General features: G+C 35.5%; 1 protein-coding gene across 1 annotated transcript in view; it reads left to right on the top strand.

Annotated features, from left to right (window-relative positions):
• The window catches only part of LCA5 (lebercilin LCA5), a 143,208-nt gene that overhangs the window by 97,081 nt on the left and 22,406 nt on the right, over nucleotides 1–23,721 (top strand). Inside the window, 2 exon segments of the mRNA XM_027854139.1 lie at nucleotides 7,696–7,737; nucleotides 7,739–7,958. Coding sequence (XP_027709940.1) covers nucleotides 7,696–7,737; nucleotides 7,739–7,958 — 262 coding nt within the window.

Below are 23,721 nucleotides of genomic sequence, written 5' to 3'. Positions count from 1 at the left end.
TCATAAATTTCAGCAAGCTCATGATATCCTTATAGGCAAGGTGAAGAGATGAGGAATATTACATGATAGTATGGTTAGATAGATTCTTTTCTGGTTGATTAACTGAAAGCAAAGAGTATTGATTAATGGATCTAAAGGGCTCCCTCCTTGGTGCTCTACTGATCAATATTTTGATGTTTTACTTAGATGAAGATGCCTGGACTTACGTAATCAAACTTGTAGATGCTCCTGAAACTAGGAGAGTAGCTAATGATTGGATGAAGTTATTGAAAGCTGCAAAGATCTCACTTGGCTAGAGTGTGTCTAAAGTTACTTAGATAAAATTTTAGCAAAGAGGGGAAATCATAGATTTAAAACTAGAAGAGAGATAGATCTTTATAGATCATCTAGCCCAGAGGTGTCAAATTCTGTGCAAGCAGCCCGCAAAACTCCCTAATGAGTCTGAATCAGACTAAAATATCTGGGAAATGCTTAACAAAATAAATAACTACAATCTAGTGTTAATTTGTGATTTTCTAAGTCAGTGTGCTGCTAACAGGGATCTGTTTCTATTTTAGTTTGACACTATTAATCTAATCCAGTCACCTAATTTTACAGATAAGGAAACTGAAACTCAGAAAACTGAAACAACTAAAGATCCCTTTAATTGGTAGAGATGGGATTTGAATGTAGGCTCATCTCTAAACTCAGTACTCTTTCCGCTGTCCCATGGTGTCTCATTAATTAAAGGGATAAATATAAATATGCCCTTGTATTCAAAAAATGAGTTGTACAAGTATGGGATGGGGAACGTGGTTCAAAAATAGCTCAGAAAGAACCTAGGATTTTAATGGATTATAGGGCTTTGTTTAGTTGAATAAACAAGCAAATATCTGCTGTGTTCCAGGTACTGTTAGACCATGTGTATATAAAGAAAAATGAAAACTAGCTTGCCTCAAAGAGATTGCATTCTGTTAGGAAGTAGGGGAAGAGGATGTGTGTACAGAGATAAATAAAAAAAAAATACAGAAGTTTTGAATGGAGAGGGAAAGCATTACAGGAACTGTACAAAGGTACAGCAGATGGAGTATATTGTATATGGGGAATGGCAAGTAGTTTAGTTTGGCTGAAACTGTGTGAGGGAAGGTGATATGTGAGTAGCATGGAATGAAAGTTTGGGGATGGATTTTAAAGAATTTTAAGTGTCAAAGAGGAGGTTTTATTTTTTATACCAGAGGCATTATGGTGCCATGAAGCTTATTGGGCAGAGAAGTGGCATGGTTAGAACTGTACTTTAGAAATACTGGTTTAACATCTTTGTAAAGGATGGACTGGAGAAGGGAAAGATTGGAGGCAGGGAGGCTGTTAAGGAAGCTATTGCAAGAGTCCAAGTGAGAGGTTATGAGAGCTGAAACTAAGCTTCTGAGTGGAAAGAGTTAGCAGTGATCTGGTAGCTAAAAAAACAGTTTGGTAAAGTATCCCTAGCAAGAGAGATGATATTGTTGTCTTCTTCCTTCCAAATGTGAGCCAACCTGCATTTGGAATATTATGTACAGTTCTAGGTACCACTCCCTGAGAGGACAACAACAAGCTAGTATCACTTTTCAGAAGAGACATTGACAGAGGGTAGCAACTAGTATAAGGAACTGAATAATAAAACTTCATGTTTAGGCTGGAATGGTGATGACTTAGGATATTTGAAAGCTTATCCTATAGAAGAGTAGGACTTACTATGTTTGGAGCTGGGGGTAGAGCCAGGAACAATAGGTGAATGTGATAGGGAATTAGCTCCTGGGTCAATAACAATTAGAGCTATCCAAAAGTAAAATGGACAGCTTCAAGCAATCCTGGATTCTCCATTGCTTAAGGTGCTTAACTAGTTGTTTGGGATGTAGATAGGATTTCACTTTATATAAAAGGTTGGACTAGATGATCTCTGAGATCGCTTCCAATTATTAGATTCTGTGATTCTGACTTTGCTAGATCTAGCTATATTAATAAGTATATAATGGGGACTGACAGTCTGATTTAGAAAATTTCATCCAGTCTGGGTTTAGTGATATATCATAGCATACAAGAAAGTACATGCACTTTGGGGGCCTTTTAAAGAAGGGAAGTGTGTTCTTAAAATTGCATGAGGTGTTGTCAGAGAGGTGATAGACTTTAGAGGTGCATATGCAATATCTTCAGACATCACCGATATATTAATGTTTCATTTGACTAAGCTGTAACAAAGGGACGGGGAAGAGTTTCAGTTAGAAGCAACAAAGGCAATTGTTTTCCGTATAGTCATTTTCAGTCTTGTCCTCTCCTTGTGACCCCATCTGGAATTTTCTTGACAAAGATACTGGAATGGTTTGCCAATTTTCGTCTCCAGCTCATTTTACAGATGGGGAAACTGAAGCAAATAAGAGTTAAATGACTTGCCCAGGGTCAAATACAAAAAGACGCATAAAAAAATTCAAAAGGGGACAGAAACAAACAGGGTAATTTTGTTATTACTTTGTTAAATTTAATATTTGCTTTGAAAAAACAAACACTTCTAACAATTTTAGATAGTCTCTTTTGTTCTTTGTGTTTTCATAATTAAGTTCATAATAAAGAAGAAAATGTTAAAAAAATTTACATGGGGAATTGCATGGTTTTTTTAATAATAAAATGGGATTCAAGGTTATTTTAATTGTCTTTAATTGTTCAGTGAAAAATAGCATTCTCAGGTAGTGAGATGACATGTATAAGTGTAGGAGATAGAATATGATTCTTACTTTATATTTAGTATATTAATGCAGTGCTTTACATTAGTTTACACAGTGTATTCCTCATAACCACCCTACGAGCTACATAGTGTGTCTTTATTGTCCCCCATCTTACAGATAAGGAAACTGAGACTTACAGACGTTAAATGACTTGCCTAAGATGATTCAACTTATAAGGATCAGGGCCATTATTTCAATCCATTTCTCCTTATTCCAGTCTGGTGCTCTTCCTTCCACATTAAATGTGATACATGAGCTGTAGGTATTTGGGGGGAAATTGTTTTGGAAGGGAGTGTACATGTTATTATCAGACTATCTGTAATATATCTGACATGAAGAATTGTGAGAGGGCTAAGAACAGATTAAATCTGATTGGGGTCAGTGATTATACTTCTATATTTTAAGGGAATAGTTATTTTTTTTTAACTAATTGTTTGGTAATGATCTGTTTAGGCTAATATTTAACTTAGAATTAGATAATGGAGCTATGTGTATATGTGTGTGTATCTTTTATCTCCATGTAAGCTATAGAGAAAAATGAGACTTGAAATAAGAATAAGATTGGGGAAATTTTTTGTTCCTTTCTCCTTTTCATTAAAAAGACCTTTATGCATAAAACATATTTAGGAAACAATATTATTGTTTTAATATGAGTGGCCATCAGTTATTTTCTAATATTCTGTTGTTTAGTGCTAGGCAGATTTCATGTTAGGATTTCTTTGTGTTGTTCATCAGTGTTTTTACACTACCATTTATGTAAATCATTAGTTTATATTTGGATTCTTTAATAAAGTATTTATTCAAGTGTAGAATATTAGGTAGCAACTTTAAAACAACGAATTATCTTCATATCCTCCGTTACTAGTGATATGCCAACCCGGAAAATTTTCCTCTATGAAGTCAAATATAAAAGAACAGTAGAATTCTGACAGCTCAGTATTACACAGAATGTTTATATGAAGTGTTTAGTTGTCTATTTCTGAGGTATCTGAACCATAAAGTAGGGGGAGATCAGAAATTAAACCCTATTAGTGTCAGTGATTCTGTATTTTTAAGGAACAGTTGCTTAACTAATTAAGAAGTTGTCTTGATTATAAGATTATGTTCCTAAAAAGTTGCCTTCGCTGACATAGGTCAGCTCATATCCCTTAAAACAGCAGTCTGTAATTAAAGCCAGATATGAAATGATAGTAGTCCTGTCTCTTAACACTAGCGTTATGATGGTAAGCTATCTCTTAACACTAGTGTTATAGAGGGGTTCTACTTTATGGATGGTGATCAAACTACAGACAGATTATATTCCAAAATTTCATTTGCTGTATCCCAACCTCCCAGACCAGTGTGAACCTTTTGTTTTAGCATGTCTTACTTGTGCATTTAGGATATTGGCATTTGGATCACATTACCAAACAATTAGTTAATTTTTTTTAACTTCAACATTAATTTTTTAAATGTTGCTTAAAGATCATAAAAAAGAAATAATTTGGTTTTGCTATTTCATTTGCCAGTGACTAAACTTACTGTGACTAGTTTAATAAAAAAAGAAATTATTGTAGTTAAAAAAAACCTTATGGAAGGGTCAGCGACATCTTTTGTCATGTGCTGCACTTCATTTATGTACTATTTGCAGACCTTTAAAATGGGTTAGGATTAAATTAAAAGAGAGAAAAAGACAATCAAATTGGAGAGTAAAAGAATGATATAAAAGGGAAAAAAAGATAACCAAGAATGACAACCAAGGATGATCTACCCAGACATAATGGAAGTGCTATAATGTCTTGAATTGTTTCAAAACAGGAGTTCCCAGTTAATTTTTTTAATGTTTTCATAATTGTATTTCAATATAATTGGTTTACTTTGTAATCCCTTAACATTTAATTTTATGAATTTAAAAAACATTAAAACATTCTAAGGGGTCCATAATCTTGAGACTGCCAAAGGCATACATGACACAAAAAAGGTAGTGAACCCCTTTTAAACCAACATGAAAAAAATCCTTTTAAGTAAGTTTCTGTATAGACTACAGGAGAAAGATAACTTTTTTCTTTTGGGATTTAAGAGAGGCTCCAAAAGCCCTTGTCAATTCATTTGAATATTATTGCCTCTTAAAATTGAAAAATAGATTTTTAGAGAATAACTTTTAGTGTCTATTTGTATTTTCTAAACCAGAGACTAATATTTTAAAAATAAATATTTTAATTATGTGCAAATTTCTCTTCTCTAATGTTGCATTCCATCTTGATGTGAAAGTCTTTGAGGGTTGTACTAGTTGGGTATAAGCTCTGGCATTTTCTACTAATTTAAATAGGTTTTGATTATAGGCCCAGTGGAAGGCTGAGTAGCTGTTGATCCTAGGAGCAGCATAGCTAATTTGGAAAATCTCATCACCAGATAAATTCTTTGGTCACAGTAACTCTTGAAGAGAATTTGTAGAGTGGTCTGATCAGTACATTCTAATGATGGCATAGATTTTTAAAATAAAGATTTTCACATTAAGGATTTAAGTTGGATATATCTTTCCAAAGAGACAAGAATCTATCTTAATAGGTATTTTCAGTTGACTTAATATGAGATCACAATTGTAGAACTAGGTTGAAAATACTAGTTTTTTAAGTACTCATAATTGTCACCAAATATAAGAAAATATCATGTTTTCATTTTTCCCTGTGGATTTTGTTTGTAAGGAAAGTTATGTGTCATAAAATTAATGTGAGTTATCTTTGCAGAGGAGATAGGGAAAAAAATGAAACAAGGTACCCAAATTTCAAAAGGCAGTCGTTGAATTTACTATTGCATGAGTTTTTGACCAGTTATTTCTTGTGTAAAAGTGCTCAGTATAATTTTCAAAATTATTTAAAAAGATTTTATATTTACATGACACTTGTAGTATACCATGCAAAAGATTTATAATAGCTATTTTCTGCTTTAGAGTTCAGCCTGGACCCTGTTAGAACAAATAATAGGAAACTACTGCTTCCTGTATATTCAGATAAAATTAAGCATCTAATCATGGATTATCAGTTTTTAAAACTCATCCTAAAAGTCTTTGGCAAGAGATAGCCATTTCAATATATATCCCAGTATATATTCAAAATATATTTGAGAATTTTTCCAGTTTCTTACATATGCTGTAGTACAAGTAGTTGGTTATTATTATTAAAACTCTTTAAAAACAAGTTGTTGCTTTTTCACAGTTGCTTTTTCTTTCTATGTGTACGTACATAAAATCCATAGATGCTTTTTTTTATGTTAACATCCTTAGTCTTTTAAGATTTTCAGAATAGTCAATGATCTGTATTGGTAGAGGAAATTTCCTCACCAGGAATTCACTATGCCAATGAAATCAAAGGTCTGGACAAACAACAAAACACACATACACACACGGGCACACACACATCCAGACTAAAGAAAACTTAGTATCTATGTACAACTGTCCGTGACTGAGTCTGTCAATTTGCTTTATATTTGTGGAATTTACTAGAGTCAAAGATGTTTCCATGTAGAAATGAACCATGAATGAGGTTTTATTGCTGTTGATAGCATTTAAATAGTATGTAGATGTAACTTCAATTGTTTTATATATTACAGCATTTTCACCAATAAAAATCTAAGGTAGTACATTTCTCATGTACTCTATTCTTATATTCCCAGAGATATAGAGAATTTTTATTGTACATACCTTTTTACACAATATATTTGTGTTCTATTTTGATTGTTTATAATTACATTATTCTCTTGGCAGTCTGTTACGGAGCCTCTCATTATGCTAAAATTCACTGAACATGTTTAATATCCTAATATACAGACAGTTATCTCTTTACATAAATGGACTATTCTGCAGACCTCTACCTAAAGCAGTTTTTACACAATGCAAAATTTGCCCCTACCCACCCACTCAACTTAGCTTTTATAACAAAGGCATACACCACATAAAGGCTTTACATAAGTTGTAAAATAGACTAAAATGCGGACATATTAAATACTGTACCATGATAATAAACAGGTTTATGAAGTGAAAGGTAAAGTTAATGTTAAAGTATGTAAACTGCTGTACAGTAAAGTTAACATAGGTGTGCAGTATGTTATCCCTTCCCCACCCCACTGCACCTGGCCTTTATCACGGTTGATTGGCTGGGCAACTTTTTTTAATGAAACTATCAAGAAATGTTTAGACAGTGGCTCTCTTTTTCCTTGTGTATCCAACAGTAGCAAGAAAAATTATCCTCACTCGTCTTTTAACTTTAAAAAATTTTTAAGTATTTGGATCCATCTTTTCAATACAAGGAAAAAATTAACTCAAATGATGAAATGCTTCTACCAATTGTTTCATTGTGAACCTTTTAGGTTCAGCCTTGGGTTCTGAAGCTTCCCTTTCTTCTACAGTCTTTGCAGCTAGCAGTTCAATCATATTCTCATTAGGATTTCTTTCAGAATTCTTTATGCAAAGTTGAATTTGCGTAATGTGAATTTATATGAAATGAGAACTATCTGTAATTGAGAATTCGGATTTTTTGCAGAGTGCAAAGTCAAAGTAGCATGGACTGACAGGAAGTGACGATGTACTTTGTTCTTTCCCCTAGTATTGTAAATCATTATATATGAAAATTTAGTTCAGATTATGAAATATGCCCTATTTTCTCCATTTTTAAAAAAATGTAAAGCAGAATATGGTTGTGTTTTTCTTTTAAAGCACTTCACTGGCATTAGCTTTATGAAACCTAAAAGTAGACTATTTTAAGACTATTCTGTTATTGTCATAAAACTTTTTTATTATAGGGAAAACTATGGTTTTTCTATAGAAAAAACTTTCATAACTACAAAAGAAAGTATTATTAAGTAATATTATTGATTACTAATATGAAACTTGGATCATTTGAATATGAGAAAAATAGGAATTACAAAAAATACAGTATCTTCACCAGAATAAGAAGACTATTAAAATGTCCTTCCCTATTATCAGGGATACTTCTGGAGAAAAGGACCCGTGAAATTATGTGAATACAAGACTATATGTCAAAACAATGGAAGAAAGAACAAGAAGCACAGATTTCAATCAAGACGGATACTCAGAACAAGAACGATATAGTGATACCTTTTGTTCAGATGATTTTCAAAGTTCGTTTGCTTCTACCCTGTCATCAACCCAGAAGGCCTGTTGTACTCCATCAGTAAGGAAGAAAGGTACTAAGATACACAGTTCAGATAGTCAAGTACAACACCAAGGTAGGTGCAAGGTTTACTTAAAAAAAAGAAAGGTTCATTTTTAATTTTCTTTATTTTTTTTTTTGGCAGTTGGGGTTAAGTGACTTGCCCAGGGTCACACAGCTAGTAAGTGTCAAGTGTTTGGTTTGAGGCCCATTTTTAATTTTCAAGGACAGTTAGATAAAGGTTACTTTTTAAAGATGTCTATGGATGAGGTTCAGAGCTGGGGCTAGGAATAGACAAGATAGGTACCTAAGGTACAACATCAAGGATGGCTAAGTGGGAGTTAAATTTTAATATTACTTTTAAACATGTGTATCTTTTTAGTGCTAACAAATTACACTCTGGCAGGTAAGTATTTATTTTCTGATAACCTAAGTTTAATGTCCTACAATTAGGATTCGATCTCCAGTAGGTAGTAACATATATGAAGAGTAATTTTCAAACCTTCCTGAAGGCTCTTATGTAGCTTGCCTCAGCTCTAAATAAATAAATAAATATATATATATACATACACACACACACACACACACACACACACACACACACACACATACACATATATGTCTAACAATAGGATTGTAAAAGTCTTTTGTAATCTATTTTGGATTGAATATAATGTTAGTTTCAAGGTAGATTGCTAGAAAATATTTCTAGAATAATATTTTATTTTATTCAATGCAAAATACAATAAATACATAATACAATAAAACATTAAACTAAACTCAGTCAGTTTGTGCTTCCTGTTCTCCTGTAAATACAAGCAAAATGATGATTAGCTTCTATCCCTATCCATCCATATACATAACACATTTGTAGGTGGTAGGGTGGAACAGTGAATGGAAGAATACTTGTTTGTGTCTTATTTTCTTTAGGTTTTGTGATAAGCTGCTAGAGAAGGGTACTAATTACAGTGAGATAAACATACTGGCCTGCCACAAACATAAAGGGGCCTACATGGGCTTGGAGTTCGACAAATATATGTTAAGTACTTCCTGTGAATAGAGCATTATGCTAGATCATGTGGGATATAGAAAATTTAAGTAGGATACTAGTCCCTGCCCTTTTGGAGCTTGTAGTCTGTTTGTTTTTGTTGTGTCATTTCAGTTGTGTCTGACTCTTTGTGACCCCATTTGGGGTTTTCTTGGCAAAGTTTCTGGAATGGTTTGCCAATTCCTTCTCCAGCTCATTTTACAGATGAGGAAACTGAGGCAAACAGAGTTAAGTGACTTGCCCAGGGTCACACAGCTAGTAAGTGTCTGAAACCAGGTTTGAACTCAGAAAGATGAGTCTTCTTGATTCCAAGCCCAGTACTCTATCCATTGTGCCACCTATATGCTCTACAATCTAATAGATGGATATAAAACATAGATAATATACAGGATAACATAAATACATTCAAGAGGTGCAGAACAATGCTGTTGAGGTGGGGAAAGGTAATTTCAGATTATGCCAGAGATCTCTTTTGAGTTGAGTTTTAAAGGATGTATAGTTAGTTGCTCATTTGTCAAAGAGGCAGAGAGAGTATATTATAGTTGTAAGTACCAGCATGAGCAAAGACACGAGTAGGCAGGAATGCATAGGACATATAGTGAATCTTCCCGTTTGGCTAAATTGTAGAGAATGTGTGACAAAAAAAGAAGTAGAGTACCAGATTGTAGAGTGTTTGAATGCTAGGTAAAGGAGTTTGAAGTAGGGAACCACTGATATAAGGAGCATCAGCATGAAGGATGAAGGATGAATCAGAATCAGGTTGAAGGATGGATTGTATTAGGAAGAAGTGGGACCAGGAAGACTACTGTTATAGGTCCAGCAGATGGTGATAACAGCCTGTGCTAAGGTTGAGGCAGTGGGAGTAGAGAGGAGATGTGGAGATGTAACCAACAGGCCTTATTAATTTTGCGTGGAAGAATTGGAGGAACGCTAACGTTTTGACATTTCAAACAAAGAATACTGGGTGGTACTGCTGGGAATGGGAGTACCATTAACAGAAATAGTAATATCGTGGTAGGGGGTGGTGGGAAACAGGTTTACAATAAAATAAACTCAGTATGGGGCACAGAATTTTAGAACTGAAGTGAACCTTGTAGGACATGTTATATTTAAAGTGTTAGGAGGAGCAGCTAGGTGGCACAGTGAATAGAGTACCCGCCCTGGAGTCAGGAGAACTTCAGTTCAAATGTGGCCTCAGACACTTGACACTTACTGGCTGCATGACCCTGGGCAAGTCATTTAACCCCTATTGCCTCGAACAAAAAAAAAAAATTAGGACATCCAATACAGAGAGATACTCTGTAGAAAAACGCAGGTTAGGAGCTCAGAAGAAAGAAAGGGGCTGGTAGATTTAGAAATCATCTGCTTAAAAATGATAGTTGAAGCAGTGAGAATAAGATTGACACTAATAATAATAAAAAAAAATAATAATAAAAATAATAAAAGCACATGCTGAGCGCTCAGTAAATGCTTGTTGACTGATATTTATTTATGTAGCACTGTACAAACATGTTCTCTTTTGAACTTCCAAACAACCCTGTGAAGTAGGTGCTCTGGCTGATGTTCTCATTTTACAGATAGGTAAACTGAGGCTCAGAGAGGTTGAGTGACTTGGTCATGGCCACAGAGCTAATAATAATGTTAGAAAGGATCTGAACCCAGGTATCCTGATTCCATATGCAGCACTCTTCCCCATTACATAGCACTGCCTCTAACAAGAGGAAGTATTACATAAGAACAGATTACTGACTTTTAAAAGCCTGGAAGACAAGGAGTATTTAGACAAGAGATTCAAGAAAGTGTCTCTGAAACCCAGGGGTGTCTACATGCTGCAAAGAGGTGAAAGAGAATGAGGACTAAAGAAAGTGCTTAGTTCTGGTGCTTAAAAGTTTATTGTTTACCCTTGAGAGTGCAGTTTCAGGAAGACATGGGGAGAGGAAGCCAGATTGCAAGGGCATAAAGGAAAGTGGTTGGGGAAGTGGGAACTTGGATAATTCAAGAAGTTTAACAGTAAAGAGAAAGAGAGGGGTTGGGATGCTAATCAGATGTCATATATGGAATAAGGGGATGCTTTGGGTTGTTGTTTTTTTTTAATATTGGGGAACCTGTGTGTAGACAGATGGGAAGAAGCTAGTCGAGAGGGAGAGATTAAAGATATGTGAAAGAAAAAGGATAATTGCTAGTACAAAGTCTTGGAAAAGATAGGCAGCAGTATATGCTCAGGCAGACGGATTAGCCTTAATGATGAATAGGAATACCTTTTCCTTTGTGACAAGAGGTAAAGAAGAGAGAATAGATGATAGTGCTGAAAAATTTTGAGGAGTCTTGAGGATAGAAATTGAGGGAATTCTCTTCAGGTGGTCTCACTCTTAGTAAAGTAGAAGGCTGTCATCTGCTGTGAGGTTCAGAACTGTGGTTGAAGCATAAGAAGAAACAATTTGGAACAGTTGTTGCAAGAAATAAGATGTAAGAATTGAAAATTTGTTGACCACCAGTGATGACTTAACTCAAGTTACATATAATAAGTTTATTGTAGATTTTTATTTCATGAATTTTTTTCCCATCAGAGTTCATTGGATAAATCAGATCATCAGATCTATCCAGGAATAAAAAATGAATATATCTGAAATAACAAGTATGAGGGAATTTGGAGTGTTGAGTTAGTGAAATATTTATGGTAGTGAATTGTATACTTAAAGCTGGATGTGGAGATAAGTAAAGGCAGTGGAAGAGAGGTAGAATGGCAGAATAATGTTTGAAGACAATACACTATCATGGAGGTTGAAATCAGGTTTAGTGTGAGGGAATGGGAGAGTTGGAAGGATAGGAGACTATGGTTGGTGGTTAGAATTTGAAAATACAGGACCTTGGAGTACAAGGGAAAGCCAGGTTTCAATGAAAAGAGAAGAGGTGAAAGGATTATTGGTTGAAAAATTTAATGTAGCAGAGTTTAAGAAGTGAATAGTGGTTGGGACAGTTACATGGCACAGTGGGTAGAGCACCAGCCCTGAAGTTAGGAGGACCTGAGTTCAAATCCAGCCTTGAACCAAACTCTTGGCACTTACTAGCTGTGTGACCCTGAGCAAGTCACTTAACCCCAATTGCCTGAAAAAAAAAAAGTGAATAGGGGTTCAAACGGGTACACTAGAATGGGCTGGGGCATGGATGAACTAAATTGGAGTAAACTTGGAGAAGAGTAGGGCTACTTGGAGTTGTGCTTACGGGTTCAGTTAGAGGTAGTATGAATGTGCAGGCTGTAACCATAAGACACAGACTGCTTAGAAGCAAAACATTGATATCATCATTATAAGATTTTAAAAAAGTTTACATATAGCTCTTTAATGTTGGCAAAGTGGTTTACATACATTTTCATACACATTTTCATTTGATCCTCACAACAACTCCATGAAGTAGGTGCTATTTTTATAGATGAGGAATCCAAAGTCAGAGAGGCTAAATGATTTACCAAGTCAGAGAGTTAGTAGGACAACTTGGGTTTTCCTGACTCTGAGTCTTGGGCTCTCTCTGTCTACTCTCTGATGCTTTCCAATTAACTGACATTTTATATAATACCTTAAAGTTTGTAAAGTGCTTTATATCCATTATCTTGAGCCAAATATCAAATGAGATCTAAGAATATTTAAGCATTTATAGTTTGAATTCTGGCAGCCAAGGACTATATCTTACATTTAGAGCATTGATTCTGTAGAACTAAGTGGTGGTTCCCTTATAATATTTTTTTACCTAATTTCATATTTTGTGGAACCAGTTATCTTTAGGTGGGGTGTGTATGTATATACATACTCATATACACATACACACATGTATGTGTGTATATATGTATATATATATATAAATAAATGGTTCTCATATGAGTTTATTAAAGTCATGAAGGTGTGAATAATAATTTGACCATTTCCCTTTTCTATTCATGGCCCACTATATTCCTTTAAAAATAAAAGCATAATAGAATTCAGTTACCATGAAGGATGGCAATAATTCTCTTAGTTATAAGACCTTTTATTTTATGAATTAGATAAAGTACTTGTTCCAAATAATGCAATAGGTCAGTCCATAGGAGGGTCAGAACCAGAATCCAGAAATCGAATTTAGTCTTTGAATGAGATTGTGTTCTAGTGGAATAGAAGGAAATAATTAGGAAGAAAATGTCACTAGTCTGGAACACTTGAGTACAGAGTCTGTAAAGTAGACAAGTATACCATAAAATAAAGAGAAAATTATAGTATATAATAGAAAATTTCAGTATAGCTATAACATGTAAATAAAATATTATATATTCTACTGAAATAGTAGAAGGTTCAGTAAGGTCATGTGTACATCAAGAAAATAATCTGGGAAGGAATAAAGCATATGGGAATCATGGCATTATTTTCCTTTTATATACCTAAGTCATATGTCTACTTTGAAATTCAGCTTAGAAGAAGAACAGTGATTGTGATTTTAAAATTTGGAATGTAGAAATTAGGTCTCATTTCACCTCTTCCCTGGGCAAAATAATTCAAATAACAATTGTTGTAAAAATTTGTTTTAATCATCCACAATCTGCCTTCACATCCTCTCACCCCAACCCCCAACCCTAATTAAGAAAGAACTCAATAAAAACAAAACCCAAATCAAACATTTTTAAAAAATTTTTTATTAATTTATTTTGATTTATCAACAATCACTTCCATATGCTTTTGAGTTTAAAATTTTTCTCCCCCTTCCTCCCCACCACCCTCCCCAAGACGGCGCACATATACATTCCTATTAAACGTATTTTCACATTAGTGATATTGTAAAAATTAGAACCAACAGGAGGAACCACCAGAAAGAAGAAACAAAACTCAACAGAAGAGAAAAAAAATAGCAATTCAAATTCCCTCCATCGTGCCCCAAAATAGCAATTTTCAAAATACTTGATTTTACAGAGTACTGATCAAACAACAAATACATTTTTTGAGCACTACTATATGCTAGGCCTTGTGGGAGTGAGGGAAAGGAATACAAATGATAAGACAGTTCTCTGCCAGCAAAGGTAACAGTAAGAGGCAGTATATGGAAAGTGACAGACACAATGTAGGGCACCAGACAGAGAACAGACTAACTTAATTTCTGTCTTTGGTACCACTAGCACCTAGCAAAGTGCCTCAACACAGAGTAAGTACTTAATTATCAACTCCTGCCAGACTAACCTTATTTTCTTTTTTCATATGATAGATCGAGGTGGACATAATTAATCAATGCAATATACACAAAGCTGGGAAGGATATAGTTAATACACTGAATTATAGAATCAAGATGCAAAAAGATCTGACATGCTAGAATGACAAGACTTAAACAAATTAGATTAAATTTCCTAAAGGGAAATAAATGATCAGTAAAATCAGTTTCACAAGTACAGGATAGAAATAATAGTTCGAGGAAAAAGTTTCAAGGGTTTCAGTGAACTATGAGTACAGTAAGTGTTCGCAGTGCAGCAATGCAGCCAAATTAGTTATTGTTCTTTTTGGAATCTTAATGAAGACAATGCCTAGTCTAGGGGAAGTAATAGTCCTGCTATATTCTCCCCGCTAATCACATCTAGTGTACTTCATTCATTTTGGGGTGCCAACTTTTAAAGATGACATTATCAAGCTGGCATAGGTGACTAGGCTGGTGAAGGTTTCAAGGCCCTGCCTGCCATAGAGGGATCATTAGAAGGAACTTAGGATGTTGTACTTTGAGAAATCAGGTCTTGGGGGATCAGGAGAGATGATAGAAGTATGTGAAGGACTGTCATGTAATGGGCTGCCTTGGTCATTAGTTAATAGATTCCTTTTCACCAGAGATCTTCCAGGAAAGGCTACATGATCACTTGTTGGAAATATTGTAGGGAGATTCTGGCTAAGACCTGATCTCTAGAGGAGAGTGACTGTGATGATAAGAGGATTTATACTATGCAATATAAAGTTGAAGAAAATGGATGTTGGTCTGGAGAAATGAAAACTTGGGAGGGACATATCACCGTCTTCAAGAATTGGACTTGTCTTCCTTGGACCTAGAGGGAAGAATGGGAACAATAGATAGAAGCTTGTGGTGTGGATTTCAGCTTGATTATTAAAATAAATTTTCAACAACTAAAATCTGTTCTAAAAGTGGATTTTCTTCATGGTATTGAGTTCTTGTTGCTGAAGGTTTCTAAGGAGTGGTTGAATGACTACAATATAGGATTTTGTATAGGAGATTTCCCATTCATATATGTATTGAACTAAGATGACCTCTGGTCCCTTCTGTAATTCTGTGTTTCTGTTTATTCACGTAAGGAGTTAGAAAGTTGGTGAGTAGATAGGTGTGACTGGAACATAGAGTTCATGTATGTGAATAGTAGATGATAAAGGATGGTAAAGTAGATTGGACCAGATTTTAGAGGCCTCAAAGATCAGGCTACATATAGTTTTTACTTTATTCTCAAACTTTTCTTTCACAGAACCTTGTATTGTCTCAGAGTAACCGAAGAGATTTCTTGAAGAAAAAACGTTGTAGTGGTGCTAGACACATACAATAAACCTTTCAGCTCTGTTGTCTCAGTTGTCTGTATATTAGCATGTGCATTCCACTGATGGAGAGAACCATCAAACATTGGTTTAATTCTGTTATATGATGAAAAATTTTTCATTACAGACCTGTAGTATTCACTGAATGCATTAACATGGTGCAGATAATTCTCAGTCTTTCTTGATATAGGGAATGTAAAATAATCAGTGTCCACATATAGGCTTGTGTTTTTTAATCTATGAATTGTATTGTGCTTTTTTTTTAAATGACAGCAATCATTATGGGAAATTTGAAGAGAAAGCAAAAGTGTTGATAGCCAAGACTGACAATGAAACAAACATTTATGAACCTATTTCAAGTACTAAGTATAGAACAAATGAAAAAGTGATTATAACTGTCTCTGATTTGCAGACTATTTATCCTACTAGCTCTAAATTTTGTGATCTTCCATATCCATAGTTTTAAAAATTGATCCATGGTTCCAGGCAAAATTGTAAAGATATTTACAAACGAACAAAATTTTAAAAAACTTAAATCTTTAAGGCAAAGATATTGGCTTATATAAATTAAGAGGAAAATTAAAATTACTGTAAGGCATCTTACAAGTAAGTTGTCACTTCCAGTGTTCCCAAATATAAAACACTAATAGGATCATCACATCCTCATTAAGCAAGCTATTTGTGTGATCATTCAATTTGGAAGAAAAGTTATCTGGAAAAAGCATATTTTTTAAAAATCAGACTTATGTTATTTGGTAGCATTTCTAATAGTCATTGAAGGTCCTTGAGGACAGGGACAGTGTTTTTTGCCTTTCCTATGTGTGTTCCCAGCATTTAGCACAGGCCTGGCACAGAATAAACACTTAATGCTTGTTGACTAACTGATAAAAATAACTAAGATTATTCTGAGTTTTTGTTTAAATGTAGGTTTACATTGCAGTGTAAAAAAAATGATGAATTTTTGTAATACATTAGAAGTAGGAGGACATTGAGTTATCTCATTAATGATCATTAGGTTGCTTATAAACCAGATACTTAAGCATCTGTATGATGATAACTAGAGAATTTCTCTAACTGAAAATTGTGTATATATTTTCCTAAATAAAAATAATTTCTATACATTTGTTCATGGGCTTTTTATTTCTCGTATCAAACAGAAGTACCAGTAATGTATTAGTGATATCATAGTTGATGACTTCAATATTAAAAGTTCTGTAAGAATGTTAAACTTCAATATCTTGGCACTTCAATTTGGAGAAAAAATTGTAGGTTGAAAGAATCCCAATAAGGTTAGAGAACATAATTTGTTTTCCAACATCTGAAAGGTTATCATGTAGAAGAGGAATCATGCTTATTCCTTTTGGGCCACAGGGCAAAGCTAGGCCAGTGGTAAAAACTAGGAACACAAATTTTGACATGATATTAAAAAAACTTCCTTACCAGTAGGACCAGTTCTAAAACAAAATGAGCTGCTTTGGAAGATTTCTGAGTGAGGTTAGGTATTTATGTTGTAAGGGTGATTATAGTAGATGATTTCTAAGGCCTGTTCCACTTTGGGGATCATATGATTTTACATGAACTTCAAAGCTGAACTTCATGAACTTGCTCATGGAAAGCCTTATTTGAAGGCAATCTTTTCTTTTCCTTTGTTTTCCTCCTATGCAGCTTTGAGTACTGCCCCAGTTAAAGAAGCAGAATTTATAGCCCTGATAAAGTCTCACATTTTTAATTGAAATCATTCCAGTATCTTTGCCACGAAAACCCCAAAAGGAGTTGAATACAACTGAAATGACCAAACAACAAAAAATTGTTGAGAAAGCTATTCACATCACCTTGACTGAGACATTTTCTTTATTCTCTGACTTGTTCTTTCTCCTGGTTTGAAATCTCTGGTTAGTTATTTTCCTTAAATTAAAAACAAATGATAGGTGGGGGCGGAGCCAGGATGGCAGAGTAAAAGCAGTGACTTGCTTGAACTCTTTCCCAAACCCTTCCAAATACCTATAAAAAATGGCTCTAAACAAATTCTAAAGCAGCAGAACCCACAAAAAGACAGAGTGAAACAAATTTCCAGCCAAAGACAGCCTGGATGGTTGATTGGAAAGGTGTATCGCGCCAGGCGGGGCGAGGAGTGCGGTTTGGTATGGGCGCTGCAGCGACCCTGGAGCAGGCCTCAGAGGCTGAATCACAAGCAGCTGTGGCAGCTTCCAGACTTCTCAACCCAGGAACGCCAAAGACAAGAAAGACTTAGAAAGTCATTGGGAAAAGTCTGTTTCTTCAGTGGTGAGAGAGAGGCGCAGGGTCCCAGTCCCATTCCCTGGGGCACCAGCTGCTTCCTGAGCTTCTGGCCCACAGACTGAGGGGGAATCAAGTGGCTGATCAGAGGGGGATTGCAGGGGTCTCTCTGCTGGTGCAGGATTCTCTTGCTTTGCCCATGCTTGGATCTGGGTCACAGTTCTGGGTGGCAGTGCTGGGGCAAGTAGGAACACTGGAGTGGTGGAGCTTGTAGTGGCTGTGGAGAGGAAACCCTCCTCACAGTTCCAGGACAGAAAAGAGTGCTCATAGATCAGAGCAGAGGCCAGGAAAGAAGTAAACCCCTCACCCTTGATCATAGCACTTTGGAAGAACTGAAAATTTACAGGTCCCTAGAAATATCTCTGAAAACAGCTGCACAAAACCCCTGAAGCTTGGTACAGTACATTCTCCACACTAGAGACAGACTCCTACCTTGACGAAGAATTTATAACTCAAGTAATTGGCTGAGATCATGAGCAAGCAGCACAAAAAGAATCAGACTTGTATTATCTTACTTTGGTGACAAAGAAGATCAAAACATACAACCAGAAGAAGACAAAGAAGCCAAAGCTCCTACATCCAAAGCCTCCAAGAAAAATATGAATTGGTCCCAGGTCATGGAAGAGCTCATAAAGGATTCTGAGAAGCAAGTAAGAGAAGTAGAGGAAAAACTGAGAGTGATACTAAAGGAGACCCAAAAATATACTGAAGAAAATAACACCTTAAAAACTTGGCTAACCCAAATGACAAAAGAGGTCCAAAAAGCCAATGAGGAGAAGAATGCTCTAAAAAGCAAAATTGGCCAAATGGAAAAGGAAGTCCAAAAACTTACTGAAGAAAATACTTCCTTAAAAATTAGAATGGAGAAATTGGAAGCTAGTGACAATTCGAGAAATCAAGGCACTGTAACCCTAATCCAAAGGAATGAAAAAATACAAGAGAATGTGAAATATCTCACTGGAAAAACAACTGACCTGGAAAATAGATCCAGGAGAGAGAACTTAAAAATTATTGGATTATCTGAAAGCCATGATCAACAAAAGAGCCTAGACATCATCTTTCAAGAAATTATCAAGGAAAATTGCCCTGATATTTTAGAACCAGAGGGCAAAATAGAAATTGAAAGAATTCACCGATTACCTCCTGAAAGATATCCCCAAAGGAAAACTCCTAGGAATGTTGTAGCCAAATTCCAGAATTCCCAGGTCAAGGAGAAGATATTGCAAGCAGCCATAAAGAAACAATTCAAGTATTGTGGAAACACAATCAGGATAACACAAGATTTAGCAGCTTCTACATTAAGGGTCCGGAGGGCATGGAGTATGATATTCTGGAGGGCAAAGGAGTTAGGACTACAACTTAGAATCACCTACCCAGCAAAACTGAGTATAATCCTTCAAGGTTAAAAATGGTCATTCAATGAAATTGGGGGCTTTCAAGCATTCCTGTGGAAAAGACCAGAGCTGAATAGAAAATTTGACCTTCAAATACAAGACTCAAGTAAAACATGGAAGAGGTAAAACATGGAAGAGGAAAAGAGGAATTATAAGAGACTTATTAAGGTTGAACTGTTTACATTCCTGCAGGGAAAGATGATATTTGTAACTCATGAGTCCTTGTCAGTATTAAGGTAGTGGGAGGGAAAAAAACATTGTATGTATGTATAGATAGATAGAGGGCACAGGGTGAGTTGAAGATGAAGGGGTGATCTCTGGAAAATAAAATTAAGGGGTGAGAGAGGATTATAGGAGAAATGGAGAAGTAGAATGAGGTAAAATACCTCACATGAAACAGACGAGAAAAGGCTTTTTCAGTGGAGGGGAAATGGGGGAAGGTGAGAGGGAATGAGTGAATCTTATTCTCATAGGATTTGGCTTAAGGAGGGAATAACATACACAATTGGGTATGGAAATCTATCTTACCCTACAGGAAAATAAGGGGGGAAGGGGACAAGAGAAGGCAGGGAGATGATAGAGGGGAGGGCAGATTGGGGGAGGGGGTAATCAGAAGCAAATACTTCTGAGGAGGGACAAGGTCAAAAGAGAGAATAGAATACATGGGGAGGGGTAGGATAGGATGAAAGGAAATATACTTAGTTTTTCACAACAGGACTACCATGGAAGTGTTTTGCATGACTACACATCTATAACCTCTATCTATTGAGATGCTTGCCTTTTCAATGAGGGTGGGTGGGGAGGGAGGAAGGGAGAAAATTTGTAACCCAAAGTTTTAAAAACACATATTTAAAAAAACAACAAAACAAAAAACAAATGATAGAACTAATCTGACTCATTTGGAACTGTCAACTATTAAAATAACAGTAAGTTAATTTCTGCTGGTTTAATTGCAATCACTGAGTTATCTGAACCAATGAAAGAATATTGTAACATAAAACAAATTCTTTCTTTTGTATGTTTGTTGTTATTTAGCCGTTTTTAGGTGTGTCCGACTCTTCATCATCCCTTTGGGGTTTTCTTGGCAAAGATACTGGGGTGGTTTGCTATTTCCTTCTCTAGCTCATTTTACAGATGAGGAAACTGAGGCAAACAGGGGTTTAAGTGACTTGCCCAATGTCACATAGCTAATAAGTGTCTAAGGCCAGATCTGAACTCAGGACTTCCTGACTCCAGACCCAGTACTCTATCCACTGCACCACCCAGTTGCCTATATATTTTTTTTTTTTAACATTCAACATTACTGACTTTGAGTAAGGTCAGGAATAAGAGCATGTTTTAATATTTTTGATACAATTCAATATTTTAATACAATTGCTAGAAAGATACTCAGCATTAAACATTCCTATTGGTTATTTAACCAAAAATGTTAACATTGAATAGTAGTTTTGTTATATTTCATATATTAGTATTCTCCATTTAACCACATGCAGCCACATTATATGTGTACACATATACATGTAAAATACACCATAGCTGTTCTGCCTTCTCTTTCCATCATAAATAACATTTAGCTTCTATTTCACTACTCAAAATTTGGTAAACCATATATAAGAAAACCCAGAATTTTTTCTATAATGAAGAGATCTTCATGTTCATTGTTTAAAAGATACTCACTCTCTCTCTGCCTCTCTTCTAAGAGGGGAAAAGTTTGAAGGCCTTTTTTGTACTCAGTTTTACCCAAGCTAAATAATTGAAAATGGAAATTTGATGCCAGTTCTTATCCTACTATTCAGTAAAATTACTCCAAAACCTTACCTTCTGTGCTGGACAATTCAAACATGTATGTACATGATATGTCAAGCATAACAATTTGGGTGTGAAGTGTTTCCCAACCAAAAAAAGAAGTATCAAGTAGGAAATCCATATATTTCCGAGAGTTGAACATTTCCTTTATTGTTACATTATTAGATACTAATTAGCTAATTATACTGTCTGATAATAACTAGTATTTAGTGCTAGCAAATAGTATTTTGCATGTATTATCTCATCGTGATTTATCTTATTTGATCCTCACAACAACCTTGTGAGGCAGACACTATTAATGTTCCCATTTTACAGATAAGAAAACTGAAGCCAAGTAAGGTTAAATAACTTGCGCAGAAGCACACAGCTAGTAAGATCTGAGTCAGGGTTTGAATTCAGGCTTTCCTGGATCCAAGTCCAAGGCCTTGGTCTGACCTTATGGGATCAACTCATCTCTAGCAGTGAGAACGTGAGCCCTACACTCCCTTCCAGTCAATGGATTTGTCTCCAATGCAGCCATGCCATCTCTTATCACCACATAAATTATACACTCAACATCTTCCTCCACTGTTCCAAGTTTCCAATCCCTTCCCTTATGCATCCCTCATCAGCTCTTCTGGGAAGGTTTAACACATTTATGACCCCATCCCTACCACCAACCCCCATAGCAGCAGGTACCATTGAAAAATTCCACTAACTCCTCAACACCTTCCATTTGGAGTATTAGCTCTGGAGCAGTGACCTAATGAGTTAGGCACACCTCTCCTTGCCCCTCCCTTTTCATTTTGGGTGGGACAATGAATCACACAGGATGAGCCAGTATGAATGGGTTGCAGTATACCTCAAAGATATTAGGATTGTCTTTGCCCGCAAACCCAGCTTTCTTCTGAACTCCTCTTTTTTCTGTGAAGGGCACTGCAGTCCTCTTCAGACAGCAACCTTAGTCTCATCCTCAGCCCCACTTGCACTCACCTCACACATATATAATCAGTTGGTAAATCTACATCTACGCGTCTTGCGGCTTCTCTTCTACTGACAGAACTACCCACTAGTTCAGGCCCTGGTCACCTCTGGGGTAGACTTTTCTAACAGCCTTCTAATTGGTCTCCTTTCCTCAGGTCTCTCCCTGCCAACACATCCTCCACACAGCTTCCAAAATGATTTTTCAACAGCATAGGTCTGGCCATGTTTGTTCACTCTCGTATTCAGTAAACTCTAGTGGATCCTATTGATTCCAGTGTCAAATACTCTACCTTTATCTTATCCTTTTTCTATTTTTTGTATGTTTTATAATGTACATAGGTGTATAGTAACGTGTGTGTATATAAATATACACAATGGTGCTATGCACAAAAATTTTTTACTGCTGGGGTGTACTAGTTCTGACCCCACCACATCCCTTCTAGTATAAATTATTAAGGGAAACTTAAGTTTTTATATTTTTCCTAGGTTTTTTATTTTCCTGTAATTGCGATTTTACAGACTGCCCCTATTGTTAGGGTAATGGGGAAGAGACGTCAAAAGAGTTAGGAAAAAAGGGTCCAGTTACTTTAGTATATCAGTTTTTCTTGTGTATTGTGTCTCTAGCTGAATTAACATTTCCTTAAGGAAAATAAACTCTCTTTTTATAGTTTTTCCAAATTTCTTGGTACATAGTTATATTTATTTAGTTTAGGGATCAGACCTGTGATTTCATTAGTAGGAAACACTGATGGGAAACTTCCCTTTACCATAGCAAAACTGTACTTACCTTCTATTCAGTTCAAAAAGAGCGTTACAGAGTTGCCTGGGGGAACTGAGATACAGTGACTTGCATAGAATCTTAACAGCCAATTTATGTCAGAAACAGATCTTGAAACCAGGTCTTTTTGATTCTAAGGTTTACTCTTCATTTTGCCACAGTATCTTTCTGGTATATCAATAAATATTGATTGTACTAAAATTTCAAATCTTTTTCACATAAATATTCTTGTCACTTCATGGTTACACTGCTGCAATCATCTGGGCTATAATTTTCCATAATCTGAAGCGGTGGAGAATACATCTCTGCCTTATTTTCTATTATTTTCAGGTGTATGGGTGTAGTGTTTTTAAAAAATGAAAGCAAAAACTTGGCTTCATTAGTTGTTTCTATGCTTTTAGTTATTTCTACCATTAGTTGTATTCACATTAATACATATACAAAATTGGAACTTAGAGACAGTTTTAGACTATTCAAAACAAGTTCTATTAAAATATTTTTTAAAAAGCAGTATTATGTAGTCTTACATAATTTGACTCCTAGCATTTCACTTTGCCCCTACTTACCTGTTTAAGTTGTATCTGATTTCAGGCTTATAATATAGTGACCCCAGGGTGAACCAGGGAAGTAGGAGAGGTTTTTTCAGTTTTTTCTACTGCTCTGTGTTAGAGTGTATTTTTCCTCTGGAAAACACTCAGTCACCTTGGAGATGATTCTAAACCGTAGCAGTCTTACAAATGCCTCTCTTAAAGCGATAGATATACCATAGACTGGGACCCGAGATTCCTTGTTAATTGATATATATGCCAGCCTCTTCAATTGGTATTAACTCAGACATCTTGCTTTTATCTTGCTATAGTTGATCTGATGACTTTTTGTCAGCACTACATAGATCTGTTGAAATATGCTGTAAATAAAGTATATTTAAAATCTTTGTCCATCTTTTTTGGTTGGCTGGCCTGGCATGTTATAGATGGATGGATGGATGGATGGATGGATGGATGGATGGATGGATGGAT

The sequence above is a fragment of the Vombatus ursinus genome, unplaced genomic scaffold (genome assembly GCF_900497805.2).
Source record: "Vombatus ursinus unplaced genomic scaffold, bare-nosed wombat genome assembly UNPS02000582.1, whole genome shotgun sequence".
NCBI lineage: Eukaryota > Metazoa > Chordata > Mammalia > Diprotodontia > Vombatidae > Vombatus > Vombatus ursinus.
Note: the sequence above shows the minus strand (reverse complement) of the source record. Positions and strands in the feature narration are given on the sequence as shown.